The sequence below is a fragment of the Ciconia boyciana genome, chromosome 8 (assembly GCF_034638445.1).
Source record: "Ciconia boyciana chromosome 8, ASM3463844v1, whole genome shotgun sequence".
In the NCBI taxonomy this organism is placed as follows: Eukaryota; Metazoa; Chordata; class Aves; order Ciconiiformes; family Ciconiidae; genus Ciconia; species Ciconia boyciana.
In genome coordinates this window covers 16,928,605-16,946,754 of record NC_132941.1, presented here as the reverse complement: position 1 = coordinate 16,946,754, position 18,150 = coordinate 16,928,605, and the positions used below count along the sequence as shown (strand labels likewise).

The 18,150-nt window shown below is 42.2% G+C and overlaps 1 protein-coding gene and 1 long non-coding RNA gene across 2 annotated transcripts in view; one reads left to right on the top strand and one right to left on the bottom strand.

Moving 5' to 3' along the window:
• CHRFAM7A (CHRNA7 (exons 5-10) and FAM7A (exons A-E) fusion) overlaps positions 1 to 4,096 on the bottom strand; it is a 43,873-nt gene extending 39,777 nt beyond the window's left edge. The window contains exons 1-2 of the mRNA XM_072871358.1: positions 3,839 to 4,096; positions 2,503 to 2,642 (exon numbers count right to left, since the gene is read on the bottom strand). Of these exons, the coding sequence (XP_072727459.1) occupies positions 2,503 to 2,642; positions 3,839 to 3,893 (195 nt within the window). The 5' untranslated portion in view covers positions 3,894 to 4,096. The remainder of the gene's footprint in view (positions 1 to 2,502; positions 2,643 to 3,838) is intronic.
• LOC140655568 (uncharacterized) overlaps positions 1 to 14,147 on the top strand; it is a 92,711-nt gene extending 78,564 nt beyond the window's left edge. The window contains exons 2-3 of the long non-coding RNA XR_012043801.1: positions 13,324 to 13,413; positions 14,091 to 14,147. This is a non-coding gene — a long non-coding RNA (uncharacterized lncRNA). The remainder of the gene's footprint in view (positions 1 to 13,323; positions 13,414 to 14,090) is intronic.
• Positions 14,148 to 18,150: the final 4,003 nt, after the last annotated feature.

Below are 18,150 nucleotides of genomic sequence, written 5' to 3'. Positions count from 1 at the left end.
CAGCATCAGGATTTTGATCCTGGTTATCAAAATAAACCAAGCACTACAGAAATGTTTCCTGACCACACAGTTGTACAAAAAGAGTTGTACAAAAATCTTCTGAAGGGAACTGTACTGTCCTGTACCAAAGCAAAGTTCCTCTAGTAGCTGTGAGAAGGCACATACTGCAGCAGGAGGTCATTTCCCAAAAGGGAGCTACAGAAGAAGGCCTTGTAAATTTAAGTCCATGGTTGAAGCCTGGTTTAAGATTCATTTGAAGCACCATGTACTGTGCCAAGTTCTGCAGAGATACACTAAAATGTGGAGTTTTGTTCAGGTGATCAGTTTAAACAGGCCTTGAACAGACCGTCTAAGCTTTCCTGAACATATTGCCCTATTACCACTGAAGATAGAAATCTAACAAAAACCAGAGATACTCAGAATGTATCGCTACAACTGAAGACTCCAGCCAGTAGGAGCTGCTGCAGAAGCCACTAAGGGGCCTGATGCACTGGAAAGAGGAGCTAGACCAAAGCTCCATCACACAGACAATATGGGGCCAAGAGAACTGAGTGGTTATTTCTGCTCTGTCCTCCACATTCCCTGCTGTACGTGGCAAGAGACCCGTGAAAGTTTGAGCCAGCGAGAATAGCTGCAGCAGTAGCCCAAATGGGGACCTTCAGGCATTCAGACCTTTGAAGCACTGTCTGTCCCATGCTGCCCTTCGTTCTCTTCACTTCAGCCTCCTTCTCTTACTTTCCTGTGACCTGCCCTGTCCTCATGACTCCCACTGCCCTTCGAATGCCTCTTTCTTTGTGTTACCTTGACACATTCTAAAGGAATCCAATTAGATGAATGCTGAAATTAATACATCCCTTATTAACACAGTATCATTTATGCCTTTTGTGTTGTTCCTCGCTTTTATGCTTTTTCTGTTGTCTCTGATTACGCAAAGGCATCCTTGCTTACTTGTCTATTTAGACTGGCTCTTTGTGCCAGGAGTCACCTACTACTTGTGTCTGCAATGTTCAGTGCAAGGAGATCCCTTTTTTCAAAATCTCTAAGCCCACCCATAATAAACATCATTAATAACAAAAGCATGTCCACATACAGTTAGTGGGATGTTAGTGTCATCTGTTGTATCAGCCCACTGGTACAGGCTTTTGCCTCATGTTGAAGTTTAGGTCTAATGCCTGGCTGTCCTCTCTTAGCTCCACCACTCTGAGGTGCCCGTGCAGTACAGCCACAGTCTGCATCAAGTTCAGTCTGCCAGCACCTTTTGAAATTGTTGCATTCTGCATAACACATATTCTTCCCTCGCCATCATTCAAAGAATATATGACTCCATATAGCTTCTGTTCTGCTCGTTGGTATCACATATATTAAAACTCAACTGCTATACAGAAGGATAGAACTGACATATTTTGCCTGTTGGCTTTAGTGGCACTGACACTGAAACAACTCACTGACTACGACTGCCTGCTGTCACTTTAGCAAATGGTAAATATCACACTGGAAATACACATCCTAGTTTTCACCTTAGGTCTAATAAATCTAAAACTTGCAAAAATGTGCATAGAAACTATAAGCATTTAAACCTGCAGAGTTCTCTCTGTGTGTGCTGACCTTTAGATACTAATTGAACAGTGTCTGGATTTTGGCAGTCAGCAGCTTGTAAGGGAACAGAAAGCAAGCCACTTGTCATTAATAATCCCATCTTTCTTTCTTTAAATTTTGTTGTGCCTCGAACTTTAAGCATCTGATGGAAAGATAATAGCATTTTGAGGTTAACTACTAGTTTTAAGTAGTTAACTTCTTTATTAGTGGCCATAGGTAGTTGAATTCACTAAAAATGAATACTGTAAACCCACTTACATGTAGAGTTTGATCTCTGTGGCGCTGTGACAGAGTGAAGCTTAAATTACTCATATTTGAACACAAAAGATCCTACAGTGCATTTTACAAGCTTGCCAAGCACTGCACAGGAGTATCTACTGATATACCAAACAACTGTGGTTGCAAATAGAGCAGCTCAGCTAAAATGTAAGCATATAGAATGTAGCAATCTTGTCTAAATAAGATAAGAAATAATATAACTTGGATTTTGGCCAGGACACCCCCTTCCTCTCCTCCTCCCTTCCCCCCAGTCTCCAAAAATAAGCAGCTCTTTAGTGACCACCAGAGATCAAGAACTTTGGTTTTGCATATCCCCCCCCAGACTACACTTCTTGTTGGTTCTAAGTACAGTTAAGGATCCAAAAGGCAAAGTATGCAGTTTGAGCTTCACTTTAAATATTTCATACTGTTAAGAAGGTTGGGAAATACTGATGAGATCTAAGAAAGAGGCAAACTTTACTTTTAAGTTTACTTCTTTAAAAAGGCAGTCAAAATTTGGTGTTGTGTCTTGAATTACTTGTGCTTTCCAATATCTTGCAGTCTTCCTTCGCTATCACAAATCTCCATTCTAGGAAGGAAAAATCCACCCTTTTAAAGAAATAGTTTCCTAGAAGGTTACAGACTCACCACATCCATGATCTGCATGAGGCTGAGAGTGAAATAGACAGTGAGCGGCTGGGAATCATTTGCAACTGGTCGCTCCAGAGGGTTGTAATTTTTCAGCAGCTCCTTGTAAAGCTTCCTTTGGAACTCTCCTTGCAGGGACTCTGGGCACAGGAATAAGTAGATAAATAATTAGGATTCTACATCAGAAAGTACAGCTAGGACATATGCTCTTTTCCTGCTATCAGATATTATGTATCTATTCTTTCACCTGCTGCATTCCCAGAAAAATGTCACTGTAATTCATATAGTTCATTAGCTACTACAACAAAATCTTATCACAGATGTATCACTCTTTCTTTTCATCCCAGCCTGTAATGGGGATCCCCTCTCTGATCGTTTCTTGGCTGGCCAGGAGTGATAAATTCTAAATGCTAATGATGCTTTGTCAAGATATGCACCCTTTGGTCCAGCAGCAAGAAGTGATGAAGAGGAAATGCACTACCTGTATTTTGACACCTGTCCTGGCATAGCTATAACTAGAAAAGCAGAACACAGATTCGGCAGAGGGCATCAGCAAGACAATGGGAGAAAAATGGCCACAGGTTAGACTGAATCCTGCTCTCAGACTGCTTCAGACTGAGAACTCTTTGGGGCAAGTACTCTCAGCTTCGTTCTCTGTTCATGCAGCTATGAATAAAATGGGGCTACAGGGTTCCTGGCAGAGATGATAGGCACTGCACTAATATACTTGATAATATTCAGGGATTTCTGTCCTTTTAACACCTCAAATCCAGGGAGGGCCTTTATTCTGCCGTTTTTCTAAGGAGGGAGAGGGAGCAGGTCCGCATGGATGGAGCAGAGTAGATCAGGCACAGAGGCAGTTTCAGAATGAAAGGAAATCTGGGTCAGGTAGGAACAGGTCCTCTGGATGCGAGCCCTCCCCGTCCCCACTCCAGGCGGACTTTCCTCTTCCCTGTCTTCTAGTCCTGAACTCCCCCCCACAAAAAGCCACAGTCGCTGCCCTGAAGCAGCTACCATTTAAGTGCCTTGACGGAGTTTGCTCCCCCGTCCCCGTCGCTCTGTCCATCTCCCACGTCCCTTCCCGGCAGCTCCCCCGCTGGCAAGCCCGGAGAGCGGCCCGGGACAGAGGACAGCCCCCAGCCGCAGCGGCAAGGCGTGGGGAGAGGGCTGAAGGGGACGGCGAGGGGCCGGGGACCCGCCGTGCCGCGGAGGACCCAGGACAGCTGTCCCTGCCCTCCCGCCCGCCCCTGCCGCCTCCCGCCCCGGCTCCCGGCGGCTGCCCGCGGAGCTCGCGCTGCCCGCAGCTGGCAGCCCGCGGGAGCGCGGCGTCACTCACCGCGCACAAGCCCCGCCGCCGCCAGCAGCCACACCGCCAGCTCCTGGAGGCCCATTCCGGGAGACCCAGCGCGGCGAGGCAGGGTGACAGCAGCAGCGGCTTCTCCCGCCGCCGAGCCCCGCCAGCCCCGAGCGGCGCGGGCAGGCGCCGAGCCGGGCTGCGGCGCGGGCCGAGCCGCGGATCCGGGCCGCTGGCAGCCCCCGCGCCCCGGGGACCTCCGGCAGCTCGGCCCCTTCCTGCGCCCGCACGGCAGCTCGCCCTACGGCGCTGCCGGCTCAGGCGGAGCGGAGGAGTGCTGACGGCCCGCCTCCGCCTCCTGCCTCTCCGCCTGATGGATTTCCCTCCCTTCCCTAATCCTTGCGCGTCCCCGGGCCGGAGGGGAGGGAGTGGGGCCGCTCGCAGGCTGTTACCGCAGCTGGAGCGATGCGGTGCGCTGGGCAAAGCGGCCCCGGCGTTATAGAGACGAGAGCGGGGGCAGCCCCCTCCCCTGCTGGGCGCCCGCACCCCGCCCGCAGCCCTCCCCGCTCCCGCGGGGCCTGTCCCCGAGCCCTGCCAGCTGACGCCCTCCCGCAGCGGCGTGGGCTGCGGTGGGGCGCGGGGTGCCGGCCCTCCCCGCCCGCGGGACGGAGTCAGGAAGAGCGGAGGCTGCTCCGGGCCGGGCAGGGAGCCAGCCCTGCCCGCCCGCCAGCTCCCGGCAGGGCAGCCGGCGTGCCCAGGTGCCGCGGGGAAAACACCCTGCCTGCGCTAGCTGAAAAGCCAAAGGCCATCAGGGCCCTGAGGGCCACGGGCCGCCCTCCCAGCTCCCTTCCCCTCCTCAGCCCAAGTGCTCGGCCGTACTCCTTTGCCATCAGCAGCGGCTGATGCTGTGAAAGGCATGAATTAGCCCGAAGGGCAGCAGAGTGCCCCGCGCAGGGTAGCCGCTGCCTGGGGCGAGCCGGGCAGCAGGAGGGGAAGGCAGCCAGTGTGGGGATCCAGGGCAGGGCCAGTGCCTGCTGGCCTTAGCCTGGAACTTGGCTTCGGTCACATTTTGGGGAGGAGGGAGATGGGCAAAATGATGTTGCACACATGGCTGTTAAATCCCCAGCAGACGTGCAGGGCTGGGGGCTCAGGTGCTAGATGTTTCATCTAGATGTGGGAAAAACAGCCATGGCTGAGGGGCGTTGTGTTTAGTGCTTGACAAACACATGACTGAGTAAAATGATGCCCGAGTTCCTGCCTGGTGCAGGTATAATGCACCACAGTTGGAAAGCAGGCCTAGAAAATTCAATGCATTTTGTTGATTGGTTCCCATTTGCAACTTTAAGCACATTTTTGAGACCATGCATGGGTTATTTCTTTCAGTGCAAATCCCTGCCCTTCAAACCCATTTGCTCCATTAAATAAATGTCCTAGGCAGCTGCATGTGAGGGAGAATGGTATTGAAGAGTGTCCTCATTTGCAAGGGGTAACTAAATGCTAGTTTTCCAAATAGCCCAGCAAACAGCAGTTTATTAGTCCATGTTAATTCTCAGCTTTAAAAATCCAGGTAGTCTGTTTTGGCTGAAGCACTGACCTAATTTATGTAGCCACTGTTTAAATATTTTTAAATGCTGAGCACAGGACCAGACGAAACTGGAGGCAACACGAGTAGCCCAGCGCGTTGGTGCATCATGTGTTCCAGCCGTAACATACAGGAGGACCAAAACATTCCCCTTTTCGAAGCAGCCAACATGCCAAACAACTTTACCAAGGGGTAGTGGAAACCAGCAAGTGGCAATGGTGACTCTCCAAAAGCCAAGCCATAGCTGATGTAGGGGCATACACTGTCAAAGTTCTCAGGTATTTTTTTTAACAGCCCATCGAGGTTGAGTTTATTATTCCTCCTTTTTGTTCTGTGGTGGGGTTTTTTTTTGGTCAAAGGTCAAAGATCTTGACCTTTTGGACCAGCTAGCAGACAGGAGTGAGTTGCTAGGGGAGCTCTGTGTATTCGCAGAGAAACCAAGTGTTATTATCCATTTGTACTTCAACCTCCCATGGCAGTGCTCTTAGTACCTGGATTGTTGCCTTGTCTCATTTTGGGAAGGAAACTCATTTTCTTTCCTCCTGCTCCTGTTATCCGCTGCTGTTTTGGCACAGGTACACCAGATCTTTCTGGGTGTACAGTAAACAGCATAAATCATTCAGGCAAGAAATCTGGAGAGGAAATCGACAGTTCATGGCTGACCTCTACTGTTGGCTCATTTTTTTGCTCTGCACATTGCTTCATTGGCAACTGGCTCACCCCGAGTGGTGACGGCAGGGTCAGCAGTGAAAGCACTGGAGAAGCACGCACAGCCCAAGGTCCTCAGGGCTCTGTTCCGGGACTCAAAAGGTAAACCCTCAGGGGATGGTGCTGAAACCCCAAATTCCAGTACTGCAAGAATAATTCATAAGTATTTATTTGATAAATCTTGACTTATTTTTTGTTTGTGGCGGTCTCATTTGTTTTTGATGTTAGCAAATTAAATTTTATAGGCACTTCAGAAATTCTCCTCTTTAGATATTCTTTAATAGCAATCAGCAGCCCATCTCCTTGATTAACCTGTGTTCAGTCAGGTGCATTCCTTCTAAAGCGTTTACCTTTCTAGTCAGGGATTCTGGTGTGAATGCACACAAACGGCAGGAAGGGGTTACCTTTGCTTTCTGTAGTCATCCTGGCTAATAAAAGTTAATTTCACAAATATTTATGTGGGTTGATTGTCTAGATACTAGCAAAGAAAGATTAACAAACACTATACTGAAGTCCACTAAAAGCCTTCATTTATGGCACAAGTTATCTTTGTAAAAGTCTATTGTTTACAACTTAAAAGCAAACTGAGCAGTCTGTGGCCAGCAGAGGCTCTTTTCTTTGCCACCAGTGCCCACCAGAGATAAGACCCACTCTTCTCTGAGCTTTAATTCTTCTTTCTGTTGGATGCTATCCAACCAGGTGATTTGGAGGGAGCTGTTTCCTCTCCCCAGATAATAACTTTAGACACAATGATGAATGCAAGTTCATTACAATTACAGGCTGTAGAAACTATTGCAGGTCTCCCAGCCCACCTCCCACAGTTGGGTGTTTGCCAGAATATAAACAAGCCCTTAATATCAGTTTGTTTCTCATTTACATTGGACATAATTTGACACAGCCAGTTGTGTGTCTGTCTATTTGTGAATACCCAATATATTCACAGAGATAACAGTATGCACAGATCATATATCTTCACATGAAGGTCAGGCATAAGAAAATGTTTGTAGTAATAGTATGTATCTAATACCAGCATGCTGTCTATTGTCCCTTTATCTGGTAAGCAAAGAAGTAAATATAGCCTTGTACAAAAGGCAAAAGTCCTCACTTAAGTACTATTTCAGATCCATTTCGAGAGTCTGAGTGAGGCAGACTCACTTGGAAACAGCTACAGGAATTAGAGAAACAGCTACATGATTCTGAATTAATGTATCTATAGCAAAGACCCTCATCATAATTGTAAGATGTTTGTTTATGCCCCAAGACTATCTTCCTAGTTTCATTTATAAGGCTAAGCTCATACATTGGTCAGTTAAAAGAACCAAGGACTGAAGAACATTCAGAATGACTCGTGCAGTCATTACAAGGTGTTGCAGTTGTCCGGGGGTTATAATATCCCAGAGTGTGAGGAATATCCTCTTTCTCTCTTTGCACAGCTTTACAGATGAACAAAAGCGTGCACCTTCCTAATGTGACAGAAGATTATAAGATAGCCCTGAGATTAGGCTGATAGTGAAGAAGTGACCATCTTATACTATATGCAACTAAAGTGACTGCAGTGCTTTCTGACTTTGATCTAATTATTGTGCAACTGCAATGACCCGGGACTTCCATATCAGAAAAAAAATCTGCTTTTCCTTCTTTTTAGAGAAGAAGGTAGAACAGGCGAGGATTTTAAATGGTAACTTACAGCATATGTTAGATGAGACATTCCCACATTTATTTGAATGTTATTCAAATTAAATTACCTCTTTAATTGTTACCTATTTTTTTTTATTTTTAGGTAGCCTTAGTAATTGCATCTCATGTTATTAGTTATTCTCTGTTGTTTATTTTGCATGACTAGTAGTCTCAGTGATGGAGAATGTGTATGTGATGACCTTGATTTTTTTCTGTAAAATGTCCTGAAACAATATATTGCTTCTCCCTTGCCAAGGGGTAGCAGGTAGTTTTGATGTTGAGTTTTCTATTGAAGGACAAATTAGTGATCTGAAATCTGGTTAATTTTGTAATTAAACTTTATATTCTAGCCATCCAATCTTGAACAGAGGTTCACAAAGATAATCTCTTCCCAAATTCTTAGCTCCTACACCTACATCCTACTGGTGTAGGATCATTTCCAGAAAATGATCCATTCCCCAAATTGTCTTTTATTGGGAAGGATAAAGAAGAGCACAAACTATTCTGTTGTTTAAAAATAACAAAGCTGCTGCCCTCCCACTTTGTAAAAAATAACTACAGAGAGAGCATTTCTGAACAGTGCTCAGATGTGAAGAATAAGGATTTGTAAAATTTGCCTAATTAATTTGTGTAACTAACGAATAGGGCCCATGGTCATTTCTGTAATGCCAACACCTTTCAAAATTCATTCTTGTCTTTTATTACTATTAGCATACACTCACATTAAAGTGTGAGCATAGTTATTAAACAACAGTGGCAACACCACTGTGGTATTGTGAATGAAATATCTCAAATGAAACAACTGCAGAGATTTCTCAGCACTTCTCCATCAAAAAATATCACAGGTTTTCATTGACGTCATGCTTAGCACATTTCCACTTTGATTTCTGTATAAGGAATTAGTTGTTCCTCTCATTTCAGCCTCTGTCAAGTCCTTCTGAGTAATTTTGTAGTTCCAGGGCTTGGCATTCGTTTCTCACTGACACAGAATTCACAGCATTACAGAGTCACTTTGTAATCTTTTTGCATGAGTGTGAACAACAGAAAGTTGGCAGAACTGCTTTTCTTCACCCTGCTTGATTTTAAATAACTACATAATTTAGTGTTCATGGAAGCTAATTAAAGTTGACAAGAAATCTGCATTTTAGGCCTGCAGCTTTAACAGATCCTCATCTATAAGCATCCAAAGATCAACCTTATTTATCTTGTCCTAAAGCAACACACTACACATTTTTCTTTGCTGAAAAAATTACCATCTGCTATAATTTAAATAACTAACATGAATTCTACAACAATGGTCATTTGATCTGTAAAGACCGTGCTAATAAGGCCTTTGACCATAAAGCTGAGCTCTAATCCTTTCAAAGACAGAAATGTTTGAAACATTACTTTTTTTCCTGGCAATGCTAAATAATGTTCTATCAAAACTGAGAGCGAATTCATTTAAACTTTGGAGTTATAGTTGAAGCAGGGGATATGAGACAGGTCAGTCTTACAAAGCCAAATTTCTACAGATAAGATTTCTAAAAAGAAGAGTACTCAGGGTACACTCTCCTGCTAGAGAATATGGAATTTTGTCCTTTAGAATTCTAATGGCTAAGTTTTGGTTCATCAAATACATACATTTTTAATATGGCTAAGGAGAGAAAGAATTTTTTTTTTCCAGGTCTCTGCATTTTGTCTTGGAATGCATGGATTGCAAATTTACAACTGTATTTCTTATATTGCATAAACCCAGCATGCCCTAATCTTCCCTCCCAGCTTCTCCTGCAAAGTCTCGCTCCTAAAGTAAATCAGTCCAGTCCACGTATGATGTATTTTAACTAATCACTGGTGAAGGTGAAGTTGATGTTTTTCAAGCATGTGGAGCAAAAAACATCATGTATCATCTTCTGTTTTAAATGAGATCTTGTCCCTTCTCTATAATTGCATCCTTTGTACTAGCACAGCGCACTGATATCAACAACAGGCTACAAAGGGGCAAATGCCATGGTCGCTAGAGTCGCTAGAGACAGGAGAGGAATTCATCGCTCTCGGCTCTGTAGAATGGCAGCCAGTCATGGCTCAGTGAAAAATGCTGTTTGTCTCCAAACGGCTGGTGACAGCTCCTTCAAGGAAAGTGTCGCAAATGGTAGCATTCAGAGAATGGAAACAAAAATGAATAATTTTTGTTGTCAGAATACAGCATATTTGGAGGGCATGGATCCTTCAGACACAGGGAGATTTTCAAAGTGAGAGTCCTCACTGGACTCAAAGGAACTGTCAAAGCAGCTACCAGACGGTTTCACCGATGAAGAGCTGGGGACCTCCCAAGGGAGGAGCTGAAAGTACTTTAAATACGTGTTTTGGTGGAAAATTCACCACTAATAAACCACTACATGTGATCTATTTTATCTGGATCCCTTAGAGAAATACAGACTTAGGTACTGCGTGTCCAGAGTGCTGAAGAAGAGCGGTTGAGGTTTTGCTGTATTCAGGAGTGCAGGCCAGGTTTTTCCACATGGGCAGCACGGCAGAGAGCAGACCGTGCTCTGACTTTCCAAACATGGCAAATGTAAGCAGCAGAAAGCGCCTGCTGGCTCCTAGGCTTGTGGGTCCCTCTTCCAGCTGGAATTCTGATGTTATTGTTTGTGACAAAGTGAGTGGGACTTTTCCCTACTCATTCCTGGTGTAAAAGAAGACCTGCCAGTTGACTGTAAGTGGGTGTACTAAGCGTCAGTAGCATAAGTCATGAAGCAAAGGAGTGCACTCTGGCTACTGTAAATGAAAGTGAAAAAGCAAGTCTAAAGCCCTGTGTATCAGCCCCCAGTACCTGGCACTTGACTAAAATGAGGCCTTGCTGAACAGCTAGTGCCAGAGAGCTGGGTTGATCACCGAAGTGGGGATGGGGTATTCGTATGAATGGATGTCTTATAATCAGATATTTAAATAATACGTAGAAAAACATAAAAAGTCATATGTGATTCATCTCCTCAGCACTGAAGAACCTGTACAGAGTAAATGCCTGACTAATGGTCCCAGCATAGATATCTGAAGTAACCATTTTATGAGCAAGCTGTGTGGTAGCAATGAAAATAGACACATGCACAGAGGAAAGACTTTTCCAGTAATAAACCTGCCTTTGATTCTAGTCATAGTTAGTTCTCAAAATAAAACTTCCCTGCTTTCCAGTAACACCAAAAGGGTTTTGTTAGTCATGAGTGAATGCAAATTGCCTTCAGTGCGTTTTTCTTGAACTAGATTTAAAAGACCACAGTTAGTTCATACAATTGTTATAGATCATTTTTTCTAAAACTCCCTTTTAATATGACAGAGAGGATGAAAAAAAGGAGAATGGGGCCATAAAGTAGAGAGAGGAAGGAAAAGCCTGTTTTTTTCGGTGATTTTAATTAGATGGAGGATTTTTCAAGCTTGGATAAGCTTTCAGGTATTTCCTTTAGCATTTTTTTTGCAGGAGGAATTTTAGACTACTGGTTGTTTTAATGACTAATTATAAGATAAAAGGTATGATAAAAATAAAGTAAAAACCTGACCTAAAATTTGTCTACCAATTAGACCAACATACTTGGAATGTCTTCTTACATTCAGAGCTAACCTCGCTTCACACAGATCTAGGGCTTTCTTCTTCTGCATGTCTTGGTACCGCAGATACAAGAAGCCAAATCCCTTGTTTTGTAACTGTATTGGTATTGAATTTGATCCATTTGGTATGTTATTAGAGCATGAGAAAAATTATGATGGTTACCTGAGCCAGGCAAATAAAGCAAAAAATTTATGGGAGCTTACTGAAAGCTTTCTATTTTCATATTTCAAGTTGACTTTTTAACCAGAGATGTTTGGATACTCAGACTTCTTTTAATGAAACTAAACTTTCAGAGATTTGTCTATTTTTGCTCTATACATAGAATGTCTATCCAACTAAAACAGTGTTCCCGCTTTTGCTAATTTACATAAGTGAATCTTAATTTTTAATTGAAGCTATTACTTCTAATAAATCCTCTGGAATGCCTAAATAAAAATGCCGTGGGTCTCTTTAATGGCTGCAATTCAAGGCTATTTTTTTATCATGGTCAAAATTGTTATTCTGGATTCCTGCTTAATTATGAAGATAATGCAGTGTGGCAGGTCAGAGGCAACAATGACATTGCTAATGCCAGGCTGCAAGGATAGCTTGTAAGTAGCTGAGATGGCTTGAATATTTTAAGTAATAATTTAATTTATCAGTTTGCTGATGTATTGTCTGTGCTACTGTTTTTTATAACCCAAACATTTCAATGTTTTCACATTATTATGATCAGAAGATAGAATATGTTGATAATAGTACAGTTTTCAAAAGCACTGCAGTGATTTAGAGCCTATGTCATACTTTTTAAAGATATTCTGATCACCTGGGAGCTTAAGTCTTATGGGAACCCAATGAGTTTATGTGCCCATGAGCAGGTTTTCTAAGCAGGCAGATGCATTTTATTCTTAGGAATAAAATAAATAATAAATCACCAGAATGCTTCTGAAAATTTTGCCCTATCATTTGTTTTAATTTTAATATATGAAGTTTAAATATTGTGTAACAAACTCATTTAAACTGTTGATTTTCAAAGTTGTGAATGTCAAAGCCCAGAAATCCCTAATTAAATGTGTTACAAGAACACAATTTCCACAAATGTCTCTTGCAGAATAGAGGCTAGCTGAGTGTGTCTTATGTAAGCCAAGCACAGGTGCTAACTTCCTGCTGATCGCTGTAGGGTATTTTGTGACAGAGGACTGGTAACTAACTTGTCAGCGTGATCCTGGATAGTTCACTGAACAGCAGTTTGGCAGTCACACATTTTTCCTCACTGTTGACCTGGTTTGAAGTTGAGTCACTCCAGTAAATCATTCTGTTTCTCTAATGGGTTCTGAGCTGCTCTAGGTTTTCTGCTGATTTTTACCCCCGTGTAGCAGTTTGTTTGATTCGTGCATTACATTTCCAGATTCAGCCCCAAATTCCAGTTTCATTGTATCTTTTTTCTAGTTTTTAGGAGGAAGTGGCAGGGTTCCTTCGAGGAGGAGGAAATAGAGTTGTTCTGTGTCTGTGGAAGTGCCCAGACGATAAAGAGCAGGATGCTGATTCGTTTTCCACCTGAGGAACACTGACTTGGTTTTAGGATTAAGGACAGAAACAGGAGAGACAGAGGTGCTGCTTTTTTATCCCCGTGTAGCAGTTTGTTTGATTTGTGCATTGGCTTTGTTAGAGTGGTGGCTCTCCCTCTCTCTCTATTTTTTTCCCTTTTTGAACTGAACTGGTATCTGCTTAGCTAATATGGCTTACATTTAGCGGAAGGATTAACTGAATTTGGATTAAATTTTAATACGACATTTGCTTTGTTAAGAAAGTGAGTAATTGTAGAACTGATGGTTTGGGGTTTTTTTCTCTTTTCTTTTTAATGAAGTCTGGGGATTCATAGAGCATCTCATTGTTGGTGCTAGTACACATTCCGGTTATTTAAGAAATATACTTCTGTAATTCATAATCCAGTGACGGTTATTGAGATATTTTCAATGCATCCAATTTCTTCAACAGGGACTGCATAGACCATGAAGAAAATGAAAATATCATTGTCAAACTGATAAGGCTGAGGCATCAAGCAAGTTGGAAGAAGATGATAGCCAGGTGAGTTTTGAATTTTTCTCTTTGAACATCTTGCTAGAGCCACATGATTCTAGAGAGTTGTCCTTTAGGAAAATGCCATTAAATTCAAACAAAATAGGATTAAAATGAAGTATGGTAAAATATTTAGCAGAGCTCTGCTTCTGAATCTCCATTTTCTTAGACCTGTAAGGCTTAACTGCAGCTTTCTAATGTTACCTTGAGCTATGTAATTTAACTGAAAGTCCATTGCTTGAATGGCCAGGAGCTAATGAAAGAAACGCAGATTCATACAAAGCTGTGGTACTAACCTGCAGGGTCCCCAGTTTCATTCAGGTGCCTAGTAGGTACATGTGGAAAACTTGCAGTGGTCTCTGTGGAGAGCAGTATGTGGGTAGAGAGCCACCCAAGGCAAAGCAGTGAAGAAATACTGGGAATACATGCAGGGCTTAAATGTGTTTCTCTCTCTCCATGTGTGCTGAAGGCATCCACGTCCTATCTGTCTGGAATACCCTATAGAAAAGAAATGAAAATTCTTTAGGAAAAATGAGTATGATCGTTTAAATTGATGCTTGTATTACTGGTGAAATTGAGTCTTAATTACAAGGCATGTTTATGTGTATGACATAAATCATCACTAGTTGAAGTAAATGATGCCATTGCTAAGGCAGTAATACCTTTTGTGTTATTTCAAACTGCAGATTATCCTATGTAGAATCATTTCCCTGACGTTTCTGAGGGACTTCCGTAATGTTTAGGCATCTGGGACAGAAGCATTTCCCTTCCTGAATATTTTTTTTGCAAAACAGACCAAAGAACCTGTTCTTTCAATAGGTAAGAAAAAACAATTACTGTCTTTAAAAACAATTATTTCCCCTGGGAGCCAGAAGATTTCCTTGTCATAAGTTTTTCTTTTTTTTTTTTTTTTTTAACATAGTGCTATTTATAAAAAGTCTTGAAGTGAATCACTGAATTCTGAGCTTTGAAATTCTTTGCAAATAGCAGCAATGAAACTTGCCTAAAGTGTAAACGAGCAGCAATTTAAATATTAACTATCAGTTGATATTTCACAACGCTTCCCACATACTCATTTATAAAACACTCAAGCTGCAAGCTTTGTATAAATAGCACTTATTTACTGCCATGGTATAATTGAAAGTTTGATGTTTGAGGAAGGTTAACACTGGTAAGCAGGGGCTAGTAACGACTGTTACCTACTTACTGTGTAATCTTGAGAGATGACTTAAATTAATGGTGTGCCATTCCCTCTAACTTGAATTGTTATAATCCCTATCTAACAAGGATATTGTAAAACTGGTAATTATTTTGTTATACAACAAAATGTTATTGGTGTACTTAGACATAACTGATGTGCAGCAAGAACATCTGTTTACAAAGGGTCCTTCAGCTTCTGGGAATTTGAAACCATCAGGTTCAGTAGTAGGTGAATTAAAGATGATAGCTAACCAGACTCCATTAATATATTAATTTAATTGCCTTGAGTGAAGGAAAAAAGCACAGAAAGAAAGGCCATTACTTGTCTGGAACACTGTCTTGCAATGGTTTTGTTTTCTATTGGTACCAAACTAGAAGCTCAAACTGGTCACAGTTTGCAAGAACTAGACTATTGCATTACTTGTGGTTGTTTACACTTTCTCTCTTTCTCTCTTGCACTAAGTCCATTAATGTGTCTCTATGTCCTTTTCTTTTTTTTTTTTTGTTGTACCTTGCACAAAGGTAGCGATTTGGCTGATAGTAGATTGTCACAAGAAGCCTTAGCATGAGTACAGCCTGTTCTGGGACTATGGGGTATTGGCTAATAGTATAATTGAAACCACAGAAGGGTGTCTGACGCATCCCACATGAGCCAGGCGTTTAAAATATGTCTTATACTCATGTGAAAACCAGGTGCATCATGCATGAAGCTGCAAATTTATTTAGATGCAAAATATAAGATATATTTTAGATGCCACATATAAATATGTGTAGACATTTCAGTATTAACCACTACATGCTTCTGTGAGCAAGAGTATAAATAACAATTGAGCTTTTCTGTCATTGGCAATTAATCATGCCGCTTGGCCTTGGGCTGAGAAGATCCTGAGAGTCAGACCCTTTGCCACTGTTCCAACAGGCCTTTCCTTGTTTCTCTGACGGCTCATGAAGTGAAAGGCTCTCAAATGAGCATAGTTGTGCATTTCATTTATTTCTCCTTCTTAAACTTCTGAATGATTATTAAAATATCTTCTCAGTGAAAATCTTGCTGTTCTGTTTTTAATACCATGATATTCCGTTGCCCTTGCCAGATGTGAACACATTACCTTGCTGTAGTATAGATGACTCCATTCCTGTCCCTGTTGTTTAAATCTTGCCTTGAATCCTCAGTTGTTCCCCTATCAGCTTGACGAGGACCCTTTTCAGGGCCAATGACAAGCAGGAAGAGCTTCACAGTCATCATGAAATGTATGAAGTTCTTTGGTGTCTGCTTGGGCTTAGGACCTTGTGTGTCAGACAACTGTCATCTTATTTACGGAGTTTCTCCTACTTTATTATGCTTTATTGGGACCCAAGCTGTAGTAGTGCAGGTGAAGAGGGGCTTTTTTCCCTGATGCAGTGTTTGCCACAAGGAGTTCCTGCCCATCTGTGTGTGCAAGGGGTCAGGCAGTCCCAGCCTGTCCCCAGCAGACTACAAGGAGTCTCACACTTAACTGAATCTCTGGTTTTGCCTTGGTTAATGGATTTGTCTTAACAACTGCTGTCCGTAAGACATGATCTTTTGACTTATTGAAATAATTTGTATGAATTCCCTAAGTGCTTCCTAGCTGCTGAAATCCTTTCCAGAGCTGTCAGTTCTTGCAGACATGCAGCCGGACTGCCTGCCTTTACTCGACAAGAATAGTGACATCAGGTGGCAGTAGGGCCTCAGGGACAGAATAATACTCAATTCTTTCCTCACTTTTTCCTCATTATTTTTTGAATTTAATATGGTGTGGAGTTACTACAGCCAGGGCAGCCTCATGAATGTAAATAACCAATTTACCACTAGGCCATTTACTGAAATAAAGGGCACAAAGCTATAGATAATGGGCCCAAACTAGCCCATAATAAATCAGGAGAGCCAGTATCCCACCACTGTGCTCTGTCTCATAGTGTCAGTATTACTTGAATTTTCCTAGTCTCCTCTCACTCTGGATAATGGAGATACATTACTACAAATAAACGGTGATAATACTACACTATTCATTTTTTGTCTCATTAGTCCATGATAACTGGAAACCCAAAATGTTAAGTAACAATTGAGATTTTGGTATGAATCTTGCAAGATACTAGGAGACCAGACCAGAGACCAGCAATCCCTTTTGTTTGCAACATAAAACATTATAGATGCAAAGAGGTAAGTGAGCAGTTTACTATACGCTGTGAGCTGCCACATTCATTTTAGGGAGATTAATCTCGCAAAGGAAAGCATATGTGGAATTGGGTCACAGTGCTTTACATATTCAAACTTGTGTAAGATACAAAGTGATCAATCCCTGTAAGATCTTGGTAAAGTAAATAAGGTTTATTATTTATAGTAGTAAACAGGTTAGCATTTATCTTTTCAAAGCATGGCAGTAGCATAAAATATGATTTAACTTCTGTGGTTTTCACTTATTTGCATTTTAAAAGCTCTACTTTGAGTTGTTATACCTTCCAAGAATTTCATGGTTTATATAATATAAGATACTTGCAATGTACTGAAATTACAGTTCTCAAAGCTAGTGAAGAAGAAAAGAGCATGGCACAACATGGAAATTCAGTGTTGTATATGCAGACATATATATATTCTAATATACAATTACTGAACCGTTTAAGTTATTCTTAATGGAGATAGCAAGATCACAAAGGCCACCTAGCAAAGTGAATGCCTACCTCACAGTCCTGATATCATCAGGAAATGGTAGCACAAGAATGAGACAGCAAAGTCAGTCATAGTCTGCTTCAACTTCAGTTGCATATAACGGAAGCTGGTTTACTGCAATGGCATTTGAAAATGACCCTTAGCAGAAACTGAAGTCAGGTTTAATGAGAGTAACTGTTGGGAGTATGTGCAGCAGTGCATGATGCATGTTATTTCATTCCTGTCACTCTACAAGAAGCTAATCTCCTTTCTCCTCTCTCACCAGCAATTCCTGCTTATCCTCTCATACAGTTCAGGCTTTTTGTATTATGACAATTACTACTTCGGTCTTCTTCTTAAACTAGATCCTGGCTTGGTATACGTCAGTGATGCTCTGCTGAGCTCAAAACATTTTTTTCACTGACCTATGCCAGCAAAAGTTATGGCTCTCCTGTATATTTTGCAATGTTTGAGGCTATTCCACTGTATTTATCAAGATAATCCTTGCACGGATTGAGAGCAGCTCTTTGTGCTAGGCCCAGAGCTTCATCTGGTGGTAACTGTTCAGATTATCCTGTGGTCTTTCAGCCAAAGTCAGTCTTGGAGAGGGAGGCAGTGCTGGGAGAGGAACCTCTTCTGCATGTCTGCAGCAGCTCCTGGGACAATCAACGTGAAATGCATGTTGCTCTTTGAGCTTTGCTTGATTTAAGATCTTATGCTTTAGAAGAACTGCCCCTGAATTTTTTCTGGGTTTGGGAGTTTGGTTTTTTTATGCTTTGTGTTGACCAAAGTTCCGTTGACAGAAAAGGTAGCAGAGCGCTTTGGTCCCCACTCAGCATTCCTTGCACATTGTCTAAAGGACCATCACAATCTCCCTCAGA